The sequence below is a fragment of the Erpetoichthys calabaricus genome, chromosome 10, assembly GCF_900747795.2.
Source record: "Erpetoichthys calabaricus chromosome 10, fErpCal1.3, whole genome shotgun sequence".
Classification (NCBI taxonomy): domain Eukaryota; kingdom Metazoa; phylum Chordata; class Cladistia; order Polypteriformes; family Polypteridae; genus Erpetoichthys; species Erpetoichthys calabaricus.
In genome coordinates this window covers 52,892,339-52,915,735 of record NC_041403.2, presented here as the reverse complement: position 1 = coordinate 52,915,735, position 23,397 = coordinate 52,892,339, and the positions used below count along the sequence as shown (strand labels likewise).

General features: G+C 36.1%; 1 protein-coding gene across 4 annotated transcripts in view; it reads left to right on the top strand.

Annotated features, from left to right (window-relative positions):
• Nucleotides 1–5,683: 5,683 nt before the first annotated feature.
• Nucleotides 5,684–23,397, top strand: part of LOC114659023 (acyl-coenzyme A thioesterase 11-like) — a 62,317-nt gene continuing 44,603 nt past the window's right edge. For 2 of the 4 annotated variants that reach the window (XR_003717495.2, XM_028811213.2), the window contains exon 1: nucleotides 5,684–5,794. Coding sequence is in view for 1 of the 4 variants with exons in the window: in XM_028811213.2 (XP_028667046.1) it covers nucleotides 5,792–5,794 (3 nt within the window). In the remaining 3 variants the exon portion in view is untranslated. Of the gene's footprint in view, nucleotides 5,795–6,024; nucleotides 6,297–23,397 lie in introns of those variants that run through there. The other 2 variants (XR_003717497.2, XR_007936115.1) reach the window with 2 other exon arrangements.

The window sequence follows — 23,397 nt, the reverse complement described above, 5'->3', positions numbered from 1 at the left end:
TTTAGTTTTAATGCCCATTTTTTTTAACACTTAGGCCACTGAATTGCTTCTTTTTTCCTTAAATAGGAGCCAAACAAAATGAGATGTGAAGTGTGCCAACAAATGACCATCTAAGCTGGGGCCTCAAACTATAACCAGCTTCTGAATTAGAAGATGATTCTTGTTGTTAAATAAACCCATTATTTAAAGTCATGATGTGTTGGTGCTGTCATTCTGTAAAATCAGACATTTCCAAAACTGTTGATTTTCTTTTTTAAGAACACCATGAAAATGTTTTGCTGACCTGAGTAGATCAACATTACTGGGACCATCACCTTTATTTATTTTCCAATATTGTATCATGGGCACAAGTTAGTCAGTCATGCGTTGGCACACTTTGTATCTCATTATTGTTTGGCTGTTAATTAAAGAAAAAAGAATTAATTAATTAATGAATTAAAGGGTCTGTGTCTTAAATAGCAAATCACATAAAATTAATGAAAATGTTAATGTAAAAACAAAAAACTGGTCAGTAATTAAGAAAAGGGTTAGAATGAAATTCTGTAGCCCTTTAGGACTGGAGTTGGACACACCTAACATGCTGATTAATATCTCAGATTTTAAACATGTACATTCTAATAATACATGTTCTTGCTTTTTCCTTTACATTTGCATATCTCCAGAATCCAACACTATTTTAAATCACACTTATCTGTCCCGTATTTTATTTCTCTTGAAAAACATGAATTATTGGTCCTTACGATCTAATGCACTCATTTGCACCTGGTTGCTATTCTAGTTATATAACATTTTGATCACACAATAAAGACAATGTGGGCTTTCCCTTATAAGATCTGGGCACACAGATTATTTACTTTAAAGCAACTAGGGGGCTTCAACCCTTGCTTTCTTCGCTAAACCCCACCACGTGCCTGCACTACGTGCCGTTGTGAAATTTCACAGAGTAATATTTTCCTTTTGTTTGCGCTGATGCAAGCTTTACTATCATTTTTATTGAGACTTTTGAATTTTCCTACTTCCATTATCTCTAACCTGCTCTGCATGTGTATCGCACCAACTTTTTTGAATTCTTTACAACGTTCTTCTTTGTCATCTACTCTTTGTCTTTTTCCAGCCCCAGGCGTGGTTAAATCTCTTGGCTCAAAGTCTAGTCTCGTGGTACGTGAAAGTGTCTTTCTGAGAAGGTCACGTCTCATCTCCCTGAACAGGTCTCGTCTCGTCCCAAGTTTTTTTTTATATAATAGAGAGACATCTAAAAGAAACCTAAATTAAAACACTAAAATTAAACACACACATTAAATATTTTTGTTGTAATTAGCAAATTGTAAAAAGAAATTAGAAAATTTGTTATCCTTGTTACAGAGTTTATTCATTTAAGTTTTATGACAAATAATATGTATTACAAATTTTCTTATTTACTACTGTTTACTTGTTTTCCTACCCAACATTTTGGGCTTCCTCTCCATTTTTGTGCTATTGGATTAGGTTTTTCATATTTTTATTTATCAGTGTTTAAGTCCTTGATTTTGAGTTGTCCCTTTAGCTTTCTTTCTGTTTTCTCTTGTCAGTTTCATATTTCTAGTTTATTTTTTGTTTTTTTTTAGTTTTTCATAATATATTCCTTAGAAGTGTTTCTTAATTAAATAAAAGTTCTGTAAATTATTAATTCTTAATTAGTAATGGGTTTTGGGAGTTACTGCTACCAGCTGATCATAACATCAGACACACATAAATGGTGGAACTTAATTGTTTCATACCTAATCAGGAACATTTCAGTGTGTCTCAATTAGCAAAATGACCATATATTAGAATGAGAGTAAACACAAGCACTAATAATAATAATTTAATTAACACTAAATCAATGCACTAATAAAATAATCTGGTAATAATCACAAATAACCCCAATCACAAATAACTAACTCTATAAAGCTCATAGAACAAATTCTAAATTAGCTAACAAAACTATGAGAAAAAAAACAGATAGCAAAAACAGAAAAAGAAAACATAATAAACACTAAATACTCTACAAGACATGAATAAACACCTCTAAAAATTAAAGTGAGGAAAACTGAAAACTAAAAGTAACCAAAAAAATATCAGAAAATAGGAGGACTACACAAAATTAGAACAGTAAATCAAAAGAGAGTCCTAACAGTAAGACTCCAAATTTGTGTAAAAACAGAAAAATGGCTAAATACAACTAAACCAAAAACACTGTAATTTACTGAGAGAATAGAATGCTCTAAATCAATGACCACAAATAAAACAGAAGCAACACTTGAGCTCCCCTTTCTATGGTGCAAGAACTGTTCCACAAGAATCTGTTCCATAATTAATGAGCATTAAGCCCACTTGAGAAGATCTTGTGAAAGAAAGCTACAAGACCACCATTTGAGGGCTACACATAATATGGAAATACAACAACAGCAACAACATTTATTTATATAGCACATTTTCATATAAATAATGTAGCTAAAAGTGCTTTACAAGACAGTAAAAAGACAGTTATATGAAACAAAAAACAGATAAGATTAGGCAATAATATTAAAGAAGAAGTTGGTCTAAAGTTGTCAAAAACAGAGCAGTCGAGGATATTTTTCTTGAGCAGGGGTTTATTAACTGACATTTTAAGACAGTCAGGGAAGACCCCCATATCTAATGATAAGTTCACAATGCCAAGTACATAATCAATTAGCACAGCAGAGACTTCTTTGAAAAAGCCTGTTGGTACTAGGTCAAGGACGCAGGTTGAGGGTTTCAACTGAGAAATTATTTTATGTAGTCTGGGTACATCTGCTCCAGTGAAAGAATTGAACTTGCTTAAAATGGAATGCTGGGATTCAATCAGAAAAAAACTTTGGGGGTGGATGTACTCTATTATTTCTAATATCATTTATTTTGTGTTTGAAAAATATAGCAAAAGTCTAAAATTAGTTCCACTAGTAGTTTTTCGGGGGCATGAGATCAAAGGAGTTCAGTAAGTTCATGAATTCGCTTGCTTTCTGGTCACACTGGTTATCCACATGAAATTTAAAATTGCCTACAATTAGGAACTTGTCATAGATAGTTATTATTATAGATACTAAGTCAGAGAATAAAAGACACATTATATTTAGGGGGTTTATGAATGGTCAATACGAGAGACTGGGACACTCCTTGAAAAACAATGGCAATATACTCAAAAGACGTGAAGGTACCAAACACAGCATCTTTACAGTTTAATTGGCTTGAGTAAATACTCACTAAATTGTCATCTTTTTTGCCTTGGCGAACTGAATGAGCAAAGCTGTAATTCAGAGGAGCTGCTTCAGTTAATGCTGCCGCACCATCTGAGCTGGGCCACGTTTCGCTTAGTGTAAAATAGGTGACTTTCTTATAACTGATAAGATTGTTAATGTAAAAGGACTTACTGGTTAACACATTTTTAGCAAAGCCTCATTTAAGGTCTTCGCAAAGCAAAGCTGAATCAGAGAGTTATGGTAGCTTAAAATGGTAAAGTTATTTGTGTTAATGCCATTATTTGTGTTATTTGTGTTAATGTACATTAATATAATAGGCAGAGCCCAAAATGATTACTATACAGAATTGGGCAGAATCAAGGGGATAAAAGGCCAAAGAGGGTTAGCCATAATGATTCATTCGGTACATACAATGACCTTAAATAACTGGGAGTTGTCCATAACTGCTGCAAGATTTTCTGTCATGTGATTTACTTGAAGATAGAGGTCTGCCACTGGATTAATTCTTTCAGTTTATTGGACCATTGGTGATCATTGGAGATTTAGTGTAAAACAGAGAGAGAGAGTGTAAATGTTGTACCACAGTAATATGTAAACAATATACTTAAAACACCTTCCAGAAGATGCTGCATGGTTCACAGTTATAAGCTTGTTGCAGATCTACAAAGCACATTTGGCCAATTCTCACAACCCCTCAGTTATTTGTGTAAGGGTAAAGGACTGAGCCGTGTACCATGGCAAGGATGGATCAGCACTGTTCCACTTAGATCTGATTTTTAGCTGTTGAATGGAGTTTTCATTCCAGTGTCTCAGCATAGGCATTCCCAAGATAAACGAGGCATGTTACTTTTACAGCTAAGATACAGTGTTTTGTAATTTAAGATATATAAAAATATGTGAAAAAAGCACAAATAAAACGTGTACAAATGTTGTATATAGACCATTTTAAATCAAGGATAACAATAAATAATTTATTATTTTTCACCACATACAATATGCACGATACTGCCAAACTAGTTTTCTTCCTCATCATGACACTGAATTGGAAGAAGTGGATTCAGCAAATGAAGTAAGGATGAATGAATAATAAGATTTAGACATTAAATCCCCTAAAATTATTGAATCTTTATTAAAGATTAATGTGAATGTCTGTTTCCTAACCTTAATTTTGCAAATTAGTACTTTGTAAATGTATCTGGTTATAATAAAGAGGAATGTTTTATTCTAGAGTGGTGGTTAGTGCTGCTAATAACTCGCAGCCCCAGTGTTCTGGAATCAAAATCTGTTCTTGTCACTATCTATGTGGAATTTGTATGTCTATTTTTTGATTGTTTCCACTCTTCTTATTTGTTACACCATAAATATCTCATTACATGAGTGCAGTGGTAGTGCTGCTGCCTTGCAACAAGAAGACAAGGGTTCAAGTCCTGGCTGCTTCCTGTAGAGAGATTACTGTTTGCTATCCTTGTTTCTGCATGGGTTTCCTTTTGGTGCCCTACTCCCAAAAGTCCAAAGACATGCAGGTTAAGTGGACTGAGGATGCTAAACTGGTCCTTGATTTGTTCACTCTCCAGTGAGCTAGGCTGCTGTGACTCTGCTCTAGACACGTGAGTTTAAATAATGGATGGATTGGATTTCATTACATAATTATTAACTTTTTTTTTTTCAATATTCTTCTTTTGAAATTTTTATTTGATAATTTAGTCACTGCTTTCACTTTAACTCTCCCATTATTTTTCTCCTATTCCATACATTACAACCACTTTTGTGTCCAATACTTCTATGATTGGGTGGCACAGTGGTAGCACTGCTTCCTCGCAGTTAGGAGACCTGGGTTCGCTTCCCGGGTTCTCCTCATGTCTGCGTGGGTTTCCACAGGGTGCCCTGGTTTCCTCCCGCAGTCCAAAGACATGCAGGTTAGGTGCATTGGCAATCCTAAATTACCCCTAGTGTGTTCTTAGTGTGCGTGTGTGCCCTGTGGTGGGCTGGTACCCTGCCCAGGGATTTGTTCGTGCCCTGTGTTGGCTGGGATTGGCTCCAGCAGACCCCTGTGTTAGGATATAGCGGGCTGGATAATGGATGGATGGATATTTACCATACACCCTTAATCTCATTTTCTTCCACAAACCTGTTTTATTATTTTCAATATTTCTCCCCAACTACTTCCAAGTTCTCCACTTACGCTTCTCATTAAACAAGTGAATCTTCTTTGCTCTCTCGGTGTTTCTTTTGCTCACCAAACGTTTGGTCTTCATTTCTCTTATTAACATCCAATAACATTTTCTTTCAGTAAACTAAAGAAAATGTATGGACTCATTCATATGTAAATAAGAGCGAATGCTACAGTTCCCATTGGTCAGTTAATCTGGACCGTCCGCACTCAGACAGGTGATCCCCTCTACGAACTGTTAAGTGATACCACGCAGGTGTTTACTTTTTTGTCATTCAGTGTGTTTCAGTGTGATCGAGCAACGCAGGCGCGGCCGTTCTCTGTTTCTGACTCCAGGCTTTTTTCAACGGGAATCAAGCTGGCGACTGCAATTCGCATAGACATGGTAAAGCTAGAAATTTTAGGTGGCCTCCAAATTGAATTAAATTAGGAATGTTATTCAAATAAACAGACATAGAAGTTTGAAAGTTTACATGCAAAGGCAAATAGAAAACTTTCATCAAGTTATAAGAATCAGTCTTTCTCTCTTTGCAGCCACTTGCTTTGTTATCAATCAGATTAGAACCACCTTAAAAGTATTTAGCGGCTACCCTGTGCGTGGAAGGGTGTGCGCGGTGTACATCGAAGCGACGGAGGCGGAGTGGCGGGGCGATCCCGGCCAGCTCAACTACTCCAGCGCTGGGCACAGTGCCGCACAGCGGAAATCGCTTACTTTTCCACCTGTTCGTTAAGTTTTCTAGATCTCCACGTTTTTAACGGCGTGTTGTATTGTGAGACTGAAGGTAAGTGTAGTTTTTACGAGTTTGTAGGAGGTTGACGTTCGGTGGAAAGACACCAATTTGTACGGATCGGGTGGGTTCCCGGTAACCACGTTGCTTTTCTACAAGGTTAAAATGTTTTAATTCTTATCAAAAGTTCTTTCGGAACAAAATTTTACTTGTACGTTATACAGTATTGCAATGAAAATGCATTAAATCTGACTCTTTTGCCTTTAAGTTTTCTGTAACTTTCTAACAGAAAACAACACGAGCTTACTCCGAGACTAGTACTCGATTTGTTTAAACGGACATTAAGGAAGAAGTTGTCTCGGCGTGAAGGTTGACAAGTGTCCAATTTTGTTGATCCGTCCAATGCCCATACACAATCGTTTTTATTTTTTGTAAACTTAGCCATCGTTATTTGCCCTTTTGGGGAGGTCAGAACTGAAAGTCGACAGTGGCAGCTGCCTGTTATTGTTCGTGTGAAGTTTGTGCTAAACAAGTTTTAATCTGCGTATTAAAGTTTTTTTTTTTTAAGTGGGCCACGATGTCTTTTGCGCTTGTTTCTTTTTTTAGTCCTGAGTACGTTCAAACATAACTCGATTAGACGACTTTCAAAACGGTAGAAAATAGAGGTCTCATTATGCAGGACAGAGTCGTGTGTGATTGGGGGTAATACTGAGACAGACAGATAAAGCTTTTTGTCCCCAAAAGGGAATTTAAAATTTCAGAGGCTCAAGAAAAAAATTTCGAACAGTGCCTTTCTTAAATGTCTTTCATATAGTGCTTTTCCTATCTCTCTCGGTCTTTTGCAAATTGGAGTCCAGTAGCATTAGCAGTAAACCTAAACTTTTGTTTTTTTATGCAATAGCTGGGCTTTGCTGTTGTATTCGAAGTATCTTTACCAATTTTATTTGCAGCTCTCCTGTTAAGTTCAATAATCGCTGATTTCTGTTATCTCTGAGAAATGCAACTTTATTTCATTAGTAGTGGCTGGGTCAATGCAGTTATGGAGTTTTTGTAGACATTGCCTTTAAAATTTTTTGGACCACTCAGTCTCCCTATGGAATTTTTTTTTATCCTGTGAAATAAATATTAAACAATGCAGTTAAAGTAAATCTACAATATCGAGTCAAATAAGTGCCAGTGTATCTATATCCACAAGAGGAAAAGTTCCCATGTGTTAATTAAACTTTTTATAGAAATTTATCACAGTGGCCTTAAACTTTAATGTTAAATGCATAGCTCTAGTTAATTTAAATGATTTGCAGATATGTATGCCAATATAGTAATACTGTCACCCGTTCAACATAATCAGATTGGTTCTTTACCCTACTTGCTTTATAGTGTATCATTTTGGCATTACAAGGCAAGCAAATTACTATCAACATTCACAAATTTGAATTAACAGCTCCCTAGAGAGAGAAATAATTATTTCACTTTCTGCCGATTGTAAGAAAAAAATTACATTTATTTGTTGTCGGATGTCTTTATCTGCAGTGACTTACAAATGCGTTCAATATTATCGATTTAACATCAGTTAGGGGTCTGTTTTGGACCTGGGATTATGAGACATACTGTACATTGCAAAGATGAATGTAAACCAGTGAAAAATTCTCTAGAGTTTGAAAACAAGCAACCATTAAACCATTTACAGCACAAGGTAAACTAGCCTTACCATAACTATAAAAAGGATCTAGCCTCATAAATTATTAGCAGAAACCATAAGCCAAACAGGTAAGTTTCCAAATGTTTCTTCGACACACTTAGGTTGACAGCTCATTCCACCTGCAAGGGGCTACACCGAAGAGGCTAGTGAAATTTGTTGCCACATGGAGATTGTATCACCAGATGTTGTTCATTTGCAGACTTTAGTGGGCAAGAAGGAGCATAGAAAATAATGAAAGTCTCCAAAAATGAGTATCTGCTTTACCATAGTGTGATCTGTAGAGCAGTATCGATGACTTGAATGTGATGTGTGCTGCTGCAGGGAGTCAGTGGAGTGACATTCACCTCTCTTGGCTGGTTGAAAATGAGACATCTGCTGCATTTTGGAGCATCTGTGGTGGTCTAAGAGTACATGCTGGTATCCTGCCAGTGTATAGTTACTGAAGTTAAGGTGCATCATGACCTGTGTGTGGGTAAGATGTTGAGCTGAAGGTCAGGTACAATCTGATCTTCTTACAGATGTTGCACCGATTAACTTTTCATGAAGAGGAAACTGCTACAATGTGATCTGTAAAATTTAGCTGATTACGTACAAATGTCGTCAGTGCTGATGATAAGCAGAGTTTTACAGAAGTGTTAAATTTTGAAAGTGTTGAATCAAATGACTGGCAGGTATGATGACTGATGAGTTGCGGATTGTTTCTTTATACAGTTGTAGATTTTACTGAGACAGGCCGAGATTCTGGCAGACCCCATGTTGTCCTCAGAAGGGAATAGCATGTACAGCTGGGTATCATTGGCATTGCATGAGAAGCCTTGGTACATAAGACTTAGTGAGGAGGTGTACAATTAGAACAGGAAAGGGCCTAGAACAGATTCTTGGGACACTGCAATGCTTAACTGGTACAACACTGACACCTCTTTTCTCCGTGATGACTGACAAAATTGGCCAAGAAATGGGACTTGGAAAGCATTCCCAGTGATGCCTAGTTTGGGAAGGGTGGCAAGGAAGTTCTGAAGATGAACTGTATCAAAGACGGAAGATATGCAAAAGTCAAGAAAGGTGAGAACAAATGACATAATGGAATCTCTAGCCACCTTTATTGTTTTGATAATGGTCAATAGAGCCGTCTCAGTGAAATGTCCCTTCTTGAAGTCGGATTTTAATTTAAGGTTATCCGAAATTGTTTTATTAAAAAAAAAAAAAAATTGGGAAATGTGTTTGTGAGGTGTTGAGGTGTGTGTGTGTGTGGAAGAGAGAATCTAGAGGAGGTGTTAAGGGCTGAGATCTAAAAGAACAGGTAGCGGGGCAGCTTGAGAAGACATTAGACACATCAGTGTCAGAGTTGAGAGAAAGTGGAGAGTGTTGGGACTGTGTGAGTAAAGAAGCAAAATAACTGGCTGAGGTGGTGCAAATTGGCCACTTATAAGTGTCTTTTTATGAGTGTCTTTTTATGAAAGAGGCAGCAAAGTCATCAACAATCAAGGAAGTTAGACGTGTAGGTGGTGGAGCATTGAGAAGGGAGGCGAAAGCAGAAAGAAAAAGTACATTTCTGTGAACAAAAGTTTTAAACTTAGTTTATTTTGTTAGCACATCTATTCAACCCCTACTTCTAGAGGATTTTTTTTTTAAATTTATTTTTTAACTTTTTCAAATGTTCTTGATTGTGCCATAAAGTTGCATTTTTTGCTTCATGTATTTTAACTGGAAGTGTAATTCCTATTGCTAATTAGACAGTTGTGCCCTGCTGCCAGTTGACAAATTTGTTTCCCCAATAGTGTGAAAATTACTTCTCCAAAGTAGTACTGGATGATTGTCTTTTGTGTTTTGTTTTTTTTTTTTAAATAAGGCAATCAGATAATTATTGTTTAGCCCAGCTTTAAGTGTGAAGTGATATTTTTCATAAACTAGCTGCATTAATAAACAATTTAAAAGGAAGTAGAAACTTGCACTTGCTTCTTATCAAAATCTCAAAATTCCCATCTCTACTGAGGTTTTTGACATTTAATTAGAAAAGAATGGGTGGAGGACCACCCTGTTTATTTGGCATGTTTTATAAATTGACAATTTATAAATGACTGTTTTTGGATGAACATGTTTTATATACAGTGTAGGATTGTATTCTGTAATTGAGGCATTAAGCCATTTAAATGAACTCTCTGCTGTGAATGAATAAGAAGCTAAGAAATTCTGAATGCAAATGCTTCTATAATACGTGTGCCATGTAATTTAACCCTGGTGCTAATTGTAGGGCTTAAGAGCACACGAGAGCTGTGGCAAAAGATACTAGGAATGTTAAAAGGCAATTGGATATGAATATTGTGAGAGATGCAAAAGTTGATACTATTAGGTTCTCTCTAGTGTTTAAGGAGTGGAAGAGAACTAAAGTTGAAGTGCACAAGGGATTGTATGGCCAAAATGAAATATTCGGAAGAGAAAAGAGTGTTTTCCGTTCGCATGTTTTTGACATCTTCACATGTGAAGAAGTTAATAACTCCCATTAGTTGTAGTTTTGTTAATCAGGTTGGAAATTGAAGAGAATTAAGTGCTTCAAGGCTTATAAACATTAAAATAAATTTCCAGGACTTGTATTTGTTGTTCAGTGCATATATAAACACAAATTGTAATTTTTATATTTGTGGCATACTGGGAAAATGTTTTTCCATTATATAAAAAATGAAATGGGCCATTCCTAGCGATCAGACTGGAAAGCTTGAATATATTCAGAATCATGGGTAAATTAATGCAAACAGTCATTAAAGAAAACTCTGAGCAGTACATGTAAAGTACTTGCTGACCAGTCAGCATGGGCTTAGACAGGGGGTTCATGTTTTACCAATATTCTGGACTTCTCTGAGGAAGCAGTAAAGACATTTGATTAGAAGAGTGCATAGGATATCTTGAATTTGAAAATGTTTGATAAGCTATCAAATGGTAAGCTAGTGATTAAACTAAAAAGTATGAGTTCAATGTTCACTTATATAGAAGGGAGCACAGCTTGCACAAACATTGAAAGTAAATGGATTTTGTGTACAGAATGTTTTCATGAATTAGGTGACTAAACCTGCTGTGTTTCAGGGATCTTTGACTGGCCTGCTGCTCTTTTTATTTAATAAAATTAATCTTGATAAATGTTCTGCTAGGAGAATTGGTGTATACGGTAGAATCAGCGAATTATTACAGATAAACGTGGACAGAATTCAGACTTTTGAAAAAATTCACTGAATGAAATTTAAAGTGCTACATGTAGTAAAAATATTAGACATGGTTACAGCATGGATGATGCTGAAATTTGTGAGTCTATGTCTACTTTGAGGCAGTTTGTAGAAGAGATTAAGAAGGCTAAACAGGCTTTTAGTTAAATTCTGTGTTTAGTACAAATCAAGTGGAGTTATTAAAGGATAAATGTAGTATTTTTCAAGTCAGTTATTTCTTCACAAACATGAAATATATACATTTGCCACACAAATTTGTGTTCTAAAGTTAAGGCTTTCTATAAATTAAAATAAACTCTTGTCTTCACTGCTGCTTTAAAATGGGAGTATTTGGGGCACAGTAGACAAGGTTTAAAAAAAAAAAAAAAAAAAACACCAAATATGTCTACCTTTTTTAAATTGCAGTGAGTATTGATCCGTGTCTTGTGATTACACACACATTGTAAAAAATGCATCTACAGTATACAATATTTATGAAGAAATAACTTGGAACTTAAGCAAACTATTGAAGCGTCATCTAGAATATTGTGTGCAGTTTTTGTTACCATATTACGAAAAAAAACTAAAAGATTGTGAAATGGAAGCTTCAAAGAAAGACTGGAGGAACTTCATCTTTCAGTTTTAAGAAGTGACAACTGAAGTTTTAAACATCATGAAAAGAATTAGTGCAGTGGATTATACATGAATTAAGTTAATTCTCAAGAGCACTGGGGCACTGATGGGTACAGATATTGTAGAATATTGCCATTGTAGAAGTGGCCTACAGTAATTTGGGGGTAACCAAAGTACTACTACTTGATGATATTTTGTAACAAGTTACATAAATATTGATTGACAAGCAAGGTTGAGCTGAATGGCTACACTATCAGTGTAAATATAATGTAAGATGAGAGTGAGCCATTATGTTACGTTTCATCCTGAATACCAAGGGAGCTTTTTAAAGTTTTCTTAATTCTGTAAAATCATATTCCAAAACTGATTTGATCAATGGAAGAGGTGATGCTTTTTCACTTCATAAATATGTAAACAGTGAAGTAAAATGTCATATAACATTTAAATACATTTGCACACATCTTGTTAAATAAACTGTATAACAATTACTGTAATGTTTAAGACCTAGTCCAAACTGACTGTGAAATGTCTGTTCATTAAATTTGAAATTTTGACTGTCCATCAAAAATAGCTGTTCAATTGATTAAATATTTCATTATTAACGAAACAATGTGGATATTAAACATTCAACTTTCTGTCATTTCATAAAGTATATAAGTAATGCAAATTGGCTTTTTTTTGTTTTTATTGTAACAGTTCTCATTTTACAGAAAGCAGATTTCTGTACATGGGTGGGTAAAGTTGAATCACATGAAAAGATTGGTTGTGCCACAAAAAAACTGAAATTGCTGGTTAACTCCAGTTTTTGAAGAGCATTGTTGTATTCAGTACAAATCTTATAAATAGTTATAGGCTGTTTTATGGGGTATGAATGAGTATTTCCATTTATTTTGTGTCGCTACTAGAGGAGAATTAATTCACTCCTAGTATGTTTGCCTTTCAGAGTACCAGTCTTTATGGCTGTTTGTGCATTGCAGCAGTTGCCATTTTATTTAAATGGTTAATTTGTAATTTTTTTAAAGCAAGCTTCTTCTATTAGCCCTTAAGCTGTAAATAAAATTTAAATTAACAATAAAAAAAATGTGTATGTGTTTTAGTGGCGAGGAAAACTACAAATAGCTAACATTCTGGCATGGGTTTTGACCGCAGGGGCTGGATCAGTGAGGCACTTGGTGTCTGTGGTGTCTCTCCTGTTTGAGTGCATTGGGAACATAGTACTTCTTCAGAAAAAACCCTTGGCCCATGTAAAATTAACATTTAATCTTGTTAATTATTCTTTGAGCTTCTTAACAGTGGAAGAACCCGTATACTGTAGATGAAAAATGCTTTATATTGTTTTTGTTCTTTATTACAGGATTATGTTTTGTCAGATAGCTAAAATGGCAGAGAAGCTAAACATACAGTATAATTAGGAATATGAATCATCCTTTCAGGAAAAGTTCTGTATATAGTTCAGTCTGGTCTGGTCAATATAATTGACTGATCTTGCTACTGTGATCAATTGTTGCATATAAACGTCATCTTACATATGTATGTTTTCAGTAATGGGTAAAACCAAACGACACCTCACTCTGCCAAATCAGCAAATGGAACATTTTATAAAATAGACTACAGTAATCCCTCCTCCATCGCGGGGGTTGCGTTCCAGAGCCACCCGCGAAATCAGAAAATCCGCGAAGTAGAAACCATATCTTTATATGGTTATATTTATATATTTTAAGCCCTTATAAACTCTCCCACACTATTATAAACATTTCACGCACAATTATACAGCATAAACCCTTTGTATTCTCTTAGATATTAGGTAAGATTCGTTGAAATTATGTATGTAAACACAGTTTACATACAGTAAACCCTAAATATTATTTTAAAGATATCGAGCGTCTCCAATATCACATATGTTACAGCCATTACGACAGACAGGCCACCATCAATAAATACGTACAATGCAAGAAAAATTGTATACAGTAAAATGTGTGTACAGTGACACTAAACTATGTACATCTAATAAGTACTGTACGTAAATAATTAATTATGGTTACTCACCAACAATGACACGACGACTTGTCCGATAACAATGAGTTTAATTTTACTGCACAACAAAGGATAGCATTACAGCTCTTCTAAAGGAGCCTCTTCATGCGACTGTTTAGCACCGCCGTTGTTCTTCTTCCATCACTCTTCAATCCAAATCCCTAAAGCAGATTCCATCCAGACTACTGCCTTATCACGTCCTCTTGCAACTCATTTTGCGCCCTGGTTAAAAGACACTGCGGCCGTAGATCTTATATGCTTTTCCTCCTTTTTAAATAAAAAGAATCGTGGACTCATTTCTGCTGTAATGGTGTCCTGCAGCGGTGTAGCTGTTTCCTTCCTTCAACATATCCAAAACTTTTACCTTTTCTGCAATCATTTGCATCTTAATGCTGAATGAGTGAGATTAGATAGATAGATAGATAGATAGATACTAGACTTCCTGGTTAATGCAGCACTCCGTCGCTGAGCCAATCAGCAGCACACAGGAACTTAACCGCGTGCTCTGATTGGGTAGCTTCTCAGCCATCCGCCAATAGCGTCCCTTGTTTGAATTCAAATGGGCAAATCAACTGAGGAAGCACACGTACGGTAGACCGCAGACATCCGCGAAGCAGTGAAAAATCCGCAATATATATTCACATATGCTTATATTTAAAATCCGCGATGGAGTGAAGCCGCGAAAGACTAAGCGCGATATAGCGAGGGATCACTGTATTCAGCACTGGAAACCATCAGTTTGTGTAAAGAAAGTATTCTTTGCATAATTCTTTACTGTATTCAGGGCAAAGTCATAATTTCAATTCATAATAAAATTATTCCCAAATATTTATTGAATGCTTATTGAATTATCCTTTTATTTTAGTACTGTAACTTGGAATAGTGTTTTTCCTTTTAGAATGAACATCTGACTTCAATTTAAGCTCCGTTATTAGCACTGAATATATTTAGCATTTGATATTTTCCTTCTACTGTTTTATCAGTATTTTATTTCCTCAGTACCTTGTGATGATGTAGTTAAACATCAGTTAATGTGAATGACAATAAAATTGTTAAACCTTAATATCTGTTATGGATTAACAAAAAGCTTTAACTGTTTTGTTTAGGTGTTGCTTTATTGTACTGAATGCACTGCTAAAATCCATAAACAATGTCTTGAATGCATTTTTCATTCCATATTTTCAGATCTTTTTGGCTGATTAAAAGGGCATTCTCAGAGCTGCTTGCTGGCTGATGGGCAATGGTGGTATAAGTGTAAGAATAACAGTATGATCTGCCCAATGTACTACTTTGGTTCAAAGATTCAAAGATCTGGACATAGATAATTTTCTTTTGTGTTTTTTTTTTTTTTTTTATTTTATTTAATCACTGCAGTAATCACTGACACATATCCAAAAGGCTAGTACCTATTCAACTATCTAATGACCATTGAAACAGCAAAAAGATTGCACATACACACCTGTGGAGCTTCAAGACAGATTCCATCTGTCTCATGGTCTTGGTTTTGCTTTTGGTGATTCAATTGCAATCTACCAGGATCGGCAGTTTTTCAATAATGGCACCAAATTGGATTCCTATAATTTTCCTTTTGTCTTCTATACTTAATTGATATAAAGCTTGCAGTAAAAAATGATTTATGTGCATCAATTGCTGGTATAATAAACTAAATTCTCAGTTCTAAATTGTCACTATAATTCTCAGTATTTTGTAAGAGTGCAGATGCAAAGACTAAAATTGTTAAGTTGAACGTTGGTAGGGTAAATTTTGAGCAGATGCGACAAAGTCTTAAGTATGGAGACAGTCGAGGAGTAGTGGAACAGGTTTAAAAATGTTTTACATGTAATGCCAACAGATACATACTTACATTTGGAATTAATAGGATATAAAAAAGAAATCTTCACAGTGGATTAATAAAGATTTTAAAAAAGAAGCTGCAAAGGAAAAAACTGCTTTATAAGGCATATAAGATTAATGACTGCAAAGTGAATTGTAGAGCATATGAGAACATGAGAGCAACCATTAAGAAGGATATCAGGGAGGCTAAAAGACAGTTGGAGGGGAATATTACAGATAAAGTGAGAGGAGACCCTAAGAGATTCTTTCTGTATTTTAGTAGTAAAAGAACAGTCAGGACGGAGGTGATGTGCATCAGAAATAGTAAAGGGGAATTAAAAGATACAATGAAATAGCGGATGCCCTAAACTTACATTTCTCTGAAGTCTTCACAAGTGAGCAAATAGATAACCTCCCAGAGGTACTGTAAATGGGACTACCAAGGAGGTACTGAGGGATCTGGAAATTGTAGAGGGAGAAGTATTTTATTTCAGCCTATTTAATCTGAGCAGTACATCACCAGGACCAGATATTATTTACCCTTGTTTTTAAGGAGGCTAGTGAGTACATATGTAAACCCTTGACACATTTTTAAGAAGTCACTGAGAGATTCTGAAGGACTGGAAAATGGCAAATATCATCCCATTATATAAAAAGGGTGACAGGGCAGATCCAAGCAACTATAGGCCAGTTATCTTAACATGCATTACAGGAAAATTAATGGAAGGGATTAAGGATTAAAGACTGAGCAACACTTGGCAAGAACAGGAGTTATTCTTAACAGTCAGCATGGGTTCAGAAGAGAGAGGTTGTGTTTTACTAACATTCTGGAATAATATGAGGAGGCAACAAAAGGATGTGATTAAAGTGGAGCATATGATATTTATCTTGACTTTCAGAAAGCATTTGATAAGGTGCCACATGAGAGGTTGGGCATTAAACTAAAAGTAGGAGGAGTTGAGGGTGTTTTTAGATGGGTGTGCAGAATTGGCTCAGACACCGGAAGCAGAGGGTGATGGTGCAAGGAACCTCATCAGAATTGGCTGAAGTTAAGAGGGATGTTCCTCGGGGTCAGTGCTAGGGCCGCTGCTATTTTTAATATATATAAATGATTCAGATAGGAATATAAGTAACAAGCTGGTTAAGTTTGCAGATTATACCAAGATAGGTGGATTATCGGATAATTTGGAATCTTTTATATCATTATAGAAGAACTTGGATAGCATACAGGCTTGGGCAGATTTGTGGCAGGTGAAATTTAATATCCGTAAATGTAAAGTATTACACATAGGAAGTAAAAATGTTAATGTTTGAATACACAAAGGGCGGTCGGAAAATCAATAGTACACCTTTATGAGAAGGATTTAGGAGTCATAGTGGACTCCTTAAGCTATCAACTTCCCGACAGTGTTCAGAAGCCATTAAGAAAGATGTGTGGAGTACAAGTCCAAGGAGGTTATGTTCAAGCTTTATAATGCACTGGTGAGTCCTCATCTGGAGTACTGTGTGCAGTTTTAGTCTTCAGGTTGCAAAAAAGGACATAGCAGCACTAGAAAAGGTCCAGAGAAGAGTGACTACACTGATTCCAGGGCTACAGGGGTTGAATTATGAAGAAAGACTAAAAGAGCTGAACCTATATAGTTGTTCAAAGTTGCCAGCCCAGCAGTTCACAATTGCAGCGTCATCCATAAGGACTGTTCCATCACCTGCCCTGAATGCAACTCTCCGAGGAACAGATTTGGATGTGCATAATGCTTAGATCCCTCTGTAAGCAGTATGTGGGTCAATAGACCATAGATGGTGTCACCTGCTCACAGATTCCTCTAACAAATGCCTCCTCATCTGCCCTCAGAGCCCTTGCAGCTGTTCTTCCCATTTCCCAGTACAGACCGGAGTTGCCATCAAGCCCTGTGCGGCGACTCCTTTTGATGATACCCAGGTTGCCCTGCAAAAGATGAAACGCCTCCTTCTGGGCACACTGGTAACATCAACACAACCCTCCGCAACCTTTAAGGTCTTGTCACGGAAGGCTGCCCACATCACATTAGTAAACTGTGTGCAAATGCATTAGTCCCTGATCTTGGAGTGTGGCCAGGTCCAGCCTCATTCTCCTAGTAGGCGGTAGCTTACTGGACTTAAGCTGGATCTTCAGAGGAGCAACAACAAGTCTGTGGTCAAAATTCACAAACTGGGCACTTCTGTGGACCCTGCAGTTCTATAAGAGTCCCCAGCATCTGCCCATGAGGATGTGATTAGTCTACTTTATTGCACCACCAGTACTGGAGTACCAAGTCCAACGATATGGCTCAGGGAGCTAGAACAAGGATCCAGCGATCCACAGTCCCTGATATTTTGCAAAGTCAAGGAACCACTTTCACCATGGTCACCTGACCCACGGGGTCCAACCTCATCCTCATAGCCAGCCCTGTAAGTGCCAGTGATTGCATTGAAATCACCCATGACCATAGGAGTGTCCCCTAACAGGCACCCATCAACCACAGAGCGAAGCAGCTAATAAAATGTCCCCCTCTCCAAGACCTCACACACCACGGTCAGAGCATAGACTGAAACAGACAAGGCACCCAGAGAGTGCCTTAATGTGAGTCTCATAATATGCTTGTTGAAAGGAGTGACATCGGACACCATCAGAAGGAGCCGATCCGCCACATCAACAGCTACTTCCTGAGTATGACCACTATCGGAGCGACCAGACCAATAAAAGGTGTACCCATCTACAGAGTTTATGAAGTTCCCTCATGACAGCAGAGGAAGATGATCATTATGTCCTGCCTGAATGGGCGGCCTCAAATTGGGACCTGAGTGCTGCTGTGCAGTGGGTGATGTCTCGGCACCACACCAGTTCCAATCCCCAACAGGCCTGACCCCATTGGCGCTCTGTCAGTTTTGACTCTTCTGGGTTTGAGGCTCCCAAGACCTTTTCCCCCATCCCCTTCATAATGCAAGCAGCCTTTCTGTGGATGGCTGCAGCAGAGGTAATCCCACGGAGAGCAGAAAGGAGTTCTGTCTGTCATTTTGAGATGTGTGAAGTTTCTTTTACGGTGGTTGGAGTGCCAATCTTGCCACCATCCCCCCAAGTTTTCTTTACAAGTTGGAGGACCACGTGCAGGACCGGATGCAGTTTTTAACGTCCTACCCAGGGCATATGTATATAACTGTAAAGTAAAACAAAAAAGTTGAAGCTAAAGAAATTAAGAATTGTTTAACTTGTCTTAGACTTTGTTTAACTTGAAGAATTTGTCTTCATTCTATTATCGCAGTCCTGCAAGAGGTCCCATTTTTAACTATTGCAGTTGATGAGTACCTGTAAAAGTGAAGTCGCGCCTGAACTGTGACCTACAAATGTAAGTTCTGCAGCTCAAACCGACTGCTTGATTTAAGAACCCTTACGTAACCCGTATCCACACAGATTCATGATTGAGAATGAGCAAAAGATATATTGCTTAAGAATAGCCTTTAGGGAATTTGCTTTATTTCACATAATATAAATCTGCCAGAAATGTTTTTAAAGGTGCTCCCATTCTGCATTCTTTTCCTCACAATTAGATGAATGTTATTCTCACTGTCCGTGCATGTGAGACCGCTGTGTTAGGTATAAAATGAAGCTGCACTCTGGACCTGTTTGAATGTTATACCTCAAAGTTTTATTTTTTCCTATACTAATGTATTTTTTTAATATAGCTGTGTGCACACAATTACCTAACTTTATTTACAACCTGATCTTTTACTTTAAGTTGAGAAATGGGAAATTATCCATTTTCATATCTGCCTGTTCCATTCAGGGTTTTCAGAAGCCATTGCTTATCCTGGTAGTAGTGGGTGTAAGATGAAAACCAACTCTAGAGAAGGAGTTTAGACTATCATGGTTAATTTGAAACTGTTTAAATTCTAGTATTTATAGATTAACTTTTAAATTGCATTTAATTAGCTGTATAACCACTTAAATGAAGGAATCATGAATTCTAAAGTTTTTGTCTGTTTCTTATTGTGAATTAAATTTTATTCTCTGCTTTTCTTTTGTGAATGAACTTCCATCAATGGCTTCTGGAACTGCATCACCTTAACAGGCTCCGAAAAGCTAGTCCATGCCATCCCATGAGTTACAAAAAGGTGTTTAGGTATTAGTTTTTTGAGAGAGGCATGCTTTGAAACTGTGTTAGTAGAAATTGATTAAGCACAACATATATAATTTTCTTATATTCTTTTCTGTATTTTCATGGGAACAATTTCCATATTTGAAAGATGCAAGTGGGAATCCCTAATCTCTTTTTAAATTCTTCATTTAGCAAATGTTTACAGTTTTATAACTTGGAGAATTATTTGTATTATGCTTGTTAAGTCTAACTTTGCATTATTAGAGGAATATTAAGTAGAAGTGTATAAATAGCTGGCAAAACTGTTATGAAATAATACATAAGTGAACATTATTTCTCTTTTGGTTTGTGGCAATACAGTATAATTTCATGTAATAGTGTGATTTATTTTAATTCATTGACTGAGGGAGTTATGCTAGATGCTAAGGCTACCCCCCTTACCCCTTGCTGCATTTGAACAATGGATATGATTATGTTCTCTATGTAACCTTGCTGATTAGACATTAGAGCATATATGAAGCATATAGAATGTATGGTTCTGTCTAGGAATAATGACTTGTTGAAACATTTTCACCTTCATAGGTTTAGTTTGTATGGCTTTCAGACAAGAGTTGGCTTATTGCACGTGTTTAGTCTCACCCACTACTGATCACATTCACACCTGAGTTTTTCCACTAGAATAGTACATTGTAATTTGTGGCAATATGTGAAATATAAGGCCATACATCATAAACTTGATAATGTAATGAATTATTATTATCTTCTATTCCTCATTAGCATTTGCAATGTTAAGTGTATTGCCAGTGATTCCTATGGGAACATTCTTTTTAGGTATTTTCCATGTTTTGAACATTTTTTGAATGTCCTGGAGAGTTTCAATATGAAAATGTTCTTGAAACTGCCTGCCTATTTAATTAGAACATCCAGACATTTGTACCAGTAAATTTTAAATAAAATGAGATAATGTATACAACATTTTTGTTATATATTTTGTTCCCTGATAATGGTTTACGTTTACTAAGTCTTATTTTCTTTAAGCAGGCATGGCATTTAATAGTTAACTGTTTTGGGACTTAATATGTGTGGTGTGTTTCTGAACAATACCATTTACCTATGTGCTGATTGGTGTGTTTTAAATGCTTCTGTTTCATTATATGTAAATGAACCTAGCTGATTAAAGGAAGCTTTCTGTTGGACTTTCTCAGTGTAACAAGCTGTTAACAAAAGAGCACATGGGATTCCCCCTGTAGGTATGAATAAAGGACGAACATAAATTCATTTCATATATAATGATGGCCCAAGACTCTTTATTTTCTGGAACAGAGTACCGCACCTGTGTTTGATCCCAGAGCATTGTCTCTACGCAAAATTGTGTTCTGTCGTTCAGAATTATTGTTAACACTGAGCAGACTTGCAGGATGTGCATTAGACATCTAAATATTTTTGGTAAATCCTATTACTGTGGCACAGTTGGCAAATAGTTTCCACATATGACATGCCACCATATTATGTTCTGGCAGGGCTTCATCATAGCAATAACAATGACTAGGAATACTCCAACAGCCATCAAAACCCTGTATTTTCTATATCAGAAAATGGCTGGCCATTGAGAGTTAAGTTATATTATCTTTTGTACTGATTGTTTTAGTATTTGGACTGTCTTTGTTAAATATATTTAAAGTTGTTTTTTTTCCCTCGAGGAAATGATCAACGGGCTGAGCAGCTGCTGCTTTTTTGTTTTTGTGCGGTTTTATGCATAGTGGTATGTGATTCTTTTGCTTTGGGAAAGTCTGTGTTTGTCAGGGTGGTGTGTCATTAAGTGTGTAAATGTTCACACTTGAAATGTTTTGATCCCTCCATGCAAGGCATTAATTGAGCAGGTGTTACAGATGTAATTTTATGTCATGTTAACTTCATTTCCACACTGAAGATGTTTTGGTGGAGTAGCCCAGTATTGCCCAAACTTTTACCTGATGCAGGAAAAAAAAGCGTGCATTATCAAATATTGGAATGAATGATCAGTCATATATAAGCATCATTCTGATGCAGAAAAAATAATTTGAAACAATTACTGGCAAATAGAATATTATTCAATTTGTTAATTCCTAAAAAAATGTATAAAAGTTGATTAAAGTATAATGTTCATATTTGGAGGAATTTTCAAATTGTATGTTAGTTTTTTGGAATCCTTTATGGAATCTTTGCATTTTAATTAAATTAAATTATTTTATGGTTTCCCTTTGGTTTAAATACAAAAAAAAAGCTGCTTTTTTTTTTAATATATATTTTTTTAGCCACGTTAATGCCACATAGTCCTCGGCATGGTTACAAAAACCTTGACTTAGGTGGGAAGGTGATATGACAAATTACCTTAGTGACATATAAAGTGGAATCGAACATACGTTCTTAAATTGAAATGTAACATTCATTCGTGTTCATGTCTCATTTCAGAAAATCCTAACCACGGCGAAACCCTACACATTTCCAGTACTTCACAAGTGTATTTGTCTATTGGGGAATTGAACCTTCAATCTTTCTTAGAAAAGCCCAACATTTCATCCTGTGAGCCAATATCACCAGATCACTGAAGAGAGTATTTCGCCAAATATCTATATACAAGATAGAAAAAAAAACTTTGACCATTTGATTGAATGTCTAACATGTTAAGTACTTGACTAATGCTGCTTAATCTTCATACTGAAGTAATTTGATGAAACTTCAATATCAATTAATAAATGATTTTTTTTGGTTTAAAAATTTTGTTCACATTGGTCTTGAATCTTCGATCATGTGATCTAAAGTCCTTCATGCTAACCACTTGACCAGCACCATTAATTCATGTATTTATGTGTTGGCAAAAAGCACTGTCTATTTTCTAAAAGTATAATATAAGGAAATGAGAAATTTTAAATTGGATGTAATTAACGTACAGATCCTGGGTCAGAAGTGATGAAATATTGCATTGTCACTGGAGATCAACATGCATATGCAGAGTCTGAAGGAAATTGGTTTGGTAAAAGTGGGTAAAAAATTGATTGCAAAACTTGACCCAGGCAAGACAGGGCAAGTTGAATAAAATCATGTATTAATAAAATATTTAACACCATAATTAAAGCAACGTGAAGCTGTCGTGAGTTTACATGCAAGTGCTGTTTGGATGGGTTTACTTCAGGGACTCTGATCTCCTTCCATTGTCCTTAGGTATGCTAAAGTCGGCCTGGTATAACTTGGCGATTGAATGGATCAACGTCATATTCCTACAAAGTTGATTGTTGCCTTGCTTCAGCTTACCTCAAATTTCTGTTCGCTGATGAATGGATACAGACATCGGTGTCACTATCATTTATCTTGTTTATTGAGTAGTGAACTCTACTAGTTTTAATGTTAATGAATGCAGTCCTGGAGTTCATTCACACAATGTACTAATCACTTAGACTCTTATGGGGTTGGTGGTGGTGGTGTTTATTACGATAATTACAGTAGTGACATTAGGGACCATTCTAGGAATCATATCTGATACTGATGTTTTTGTCTTCTGAGAGCATGCTGCCTTGAAACAAATAGGCTGTAATAGCCACATCCTATGTCAGTGTTTATTTTTACACAGTATTGTTTTTTTATTTTATTTTTGTGTGTAAAGCTAATTGCTGCAATAGTGAATGAATTATGCCATGTGCAATGCTGTGAAAGTGTTTGCACATTCCTGACTGATAATTTTTTGACAGTGTTTTCATGTGTTAGTCAAAATGTAATAT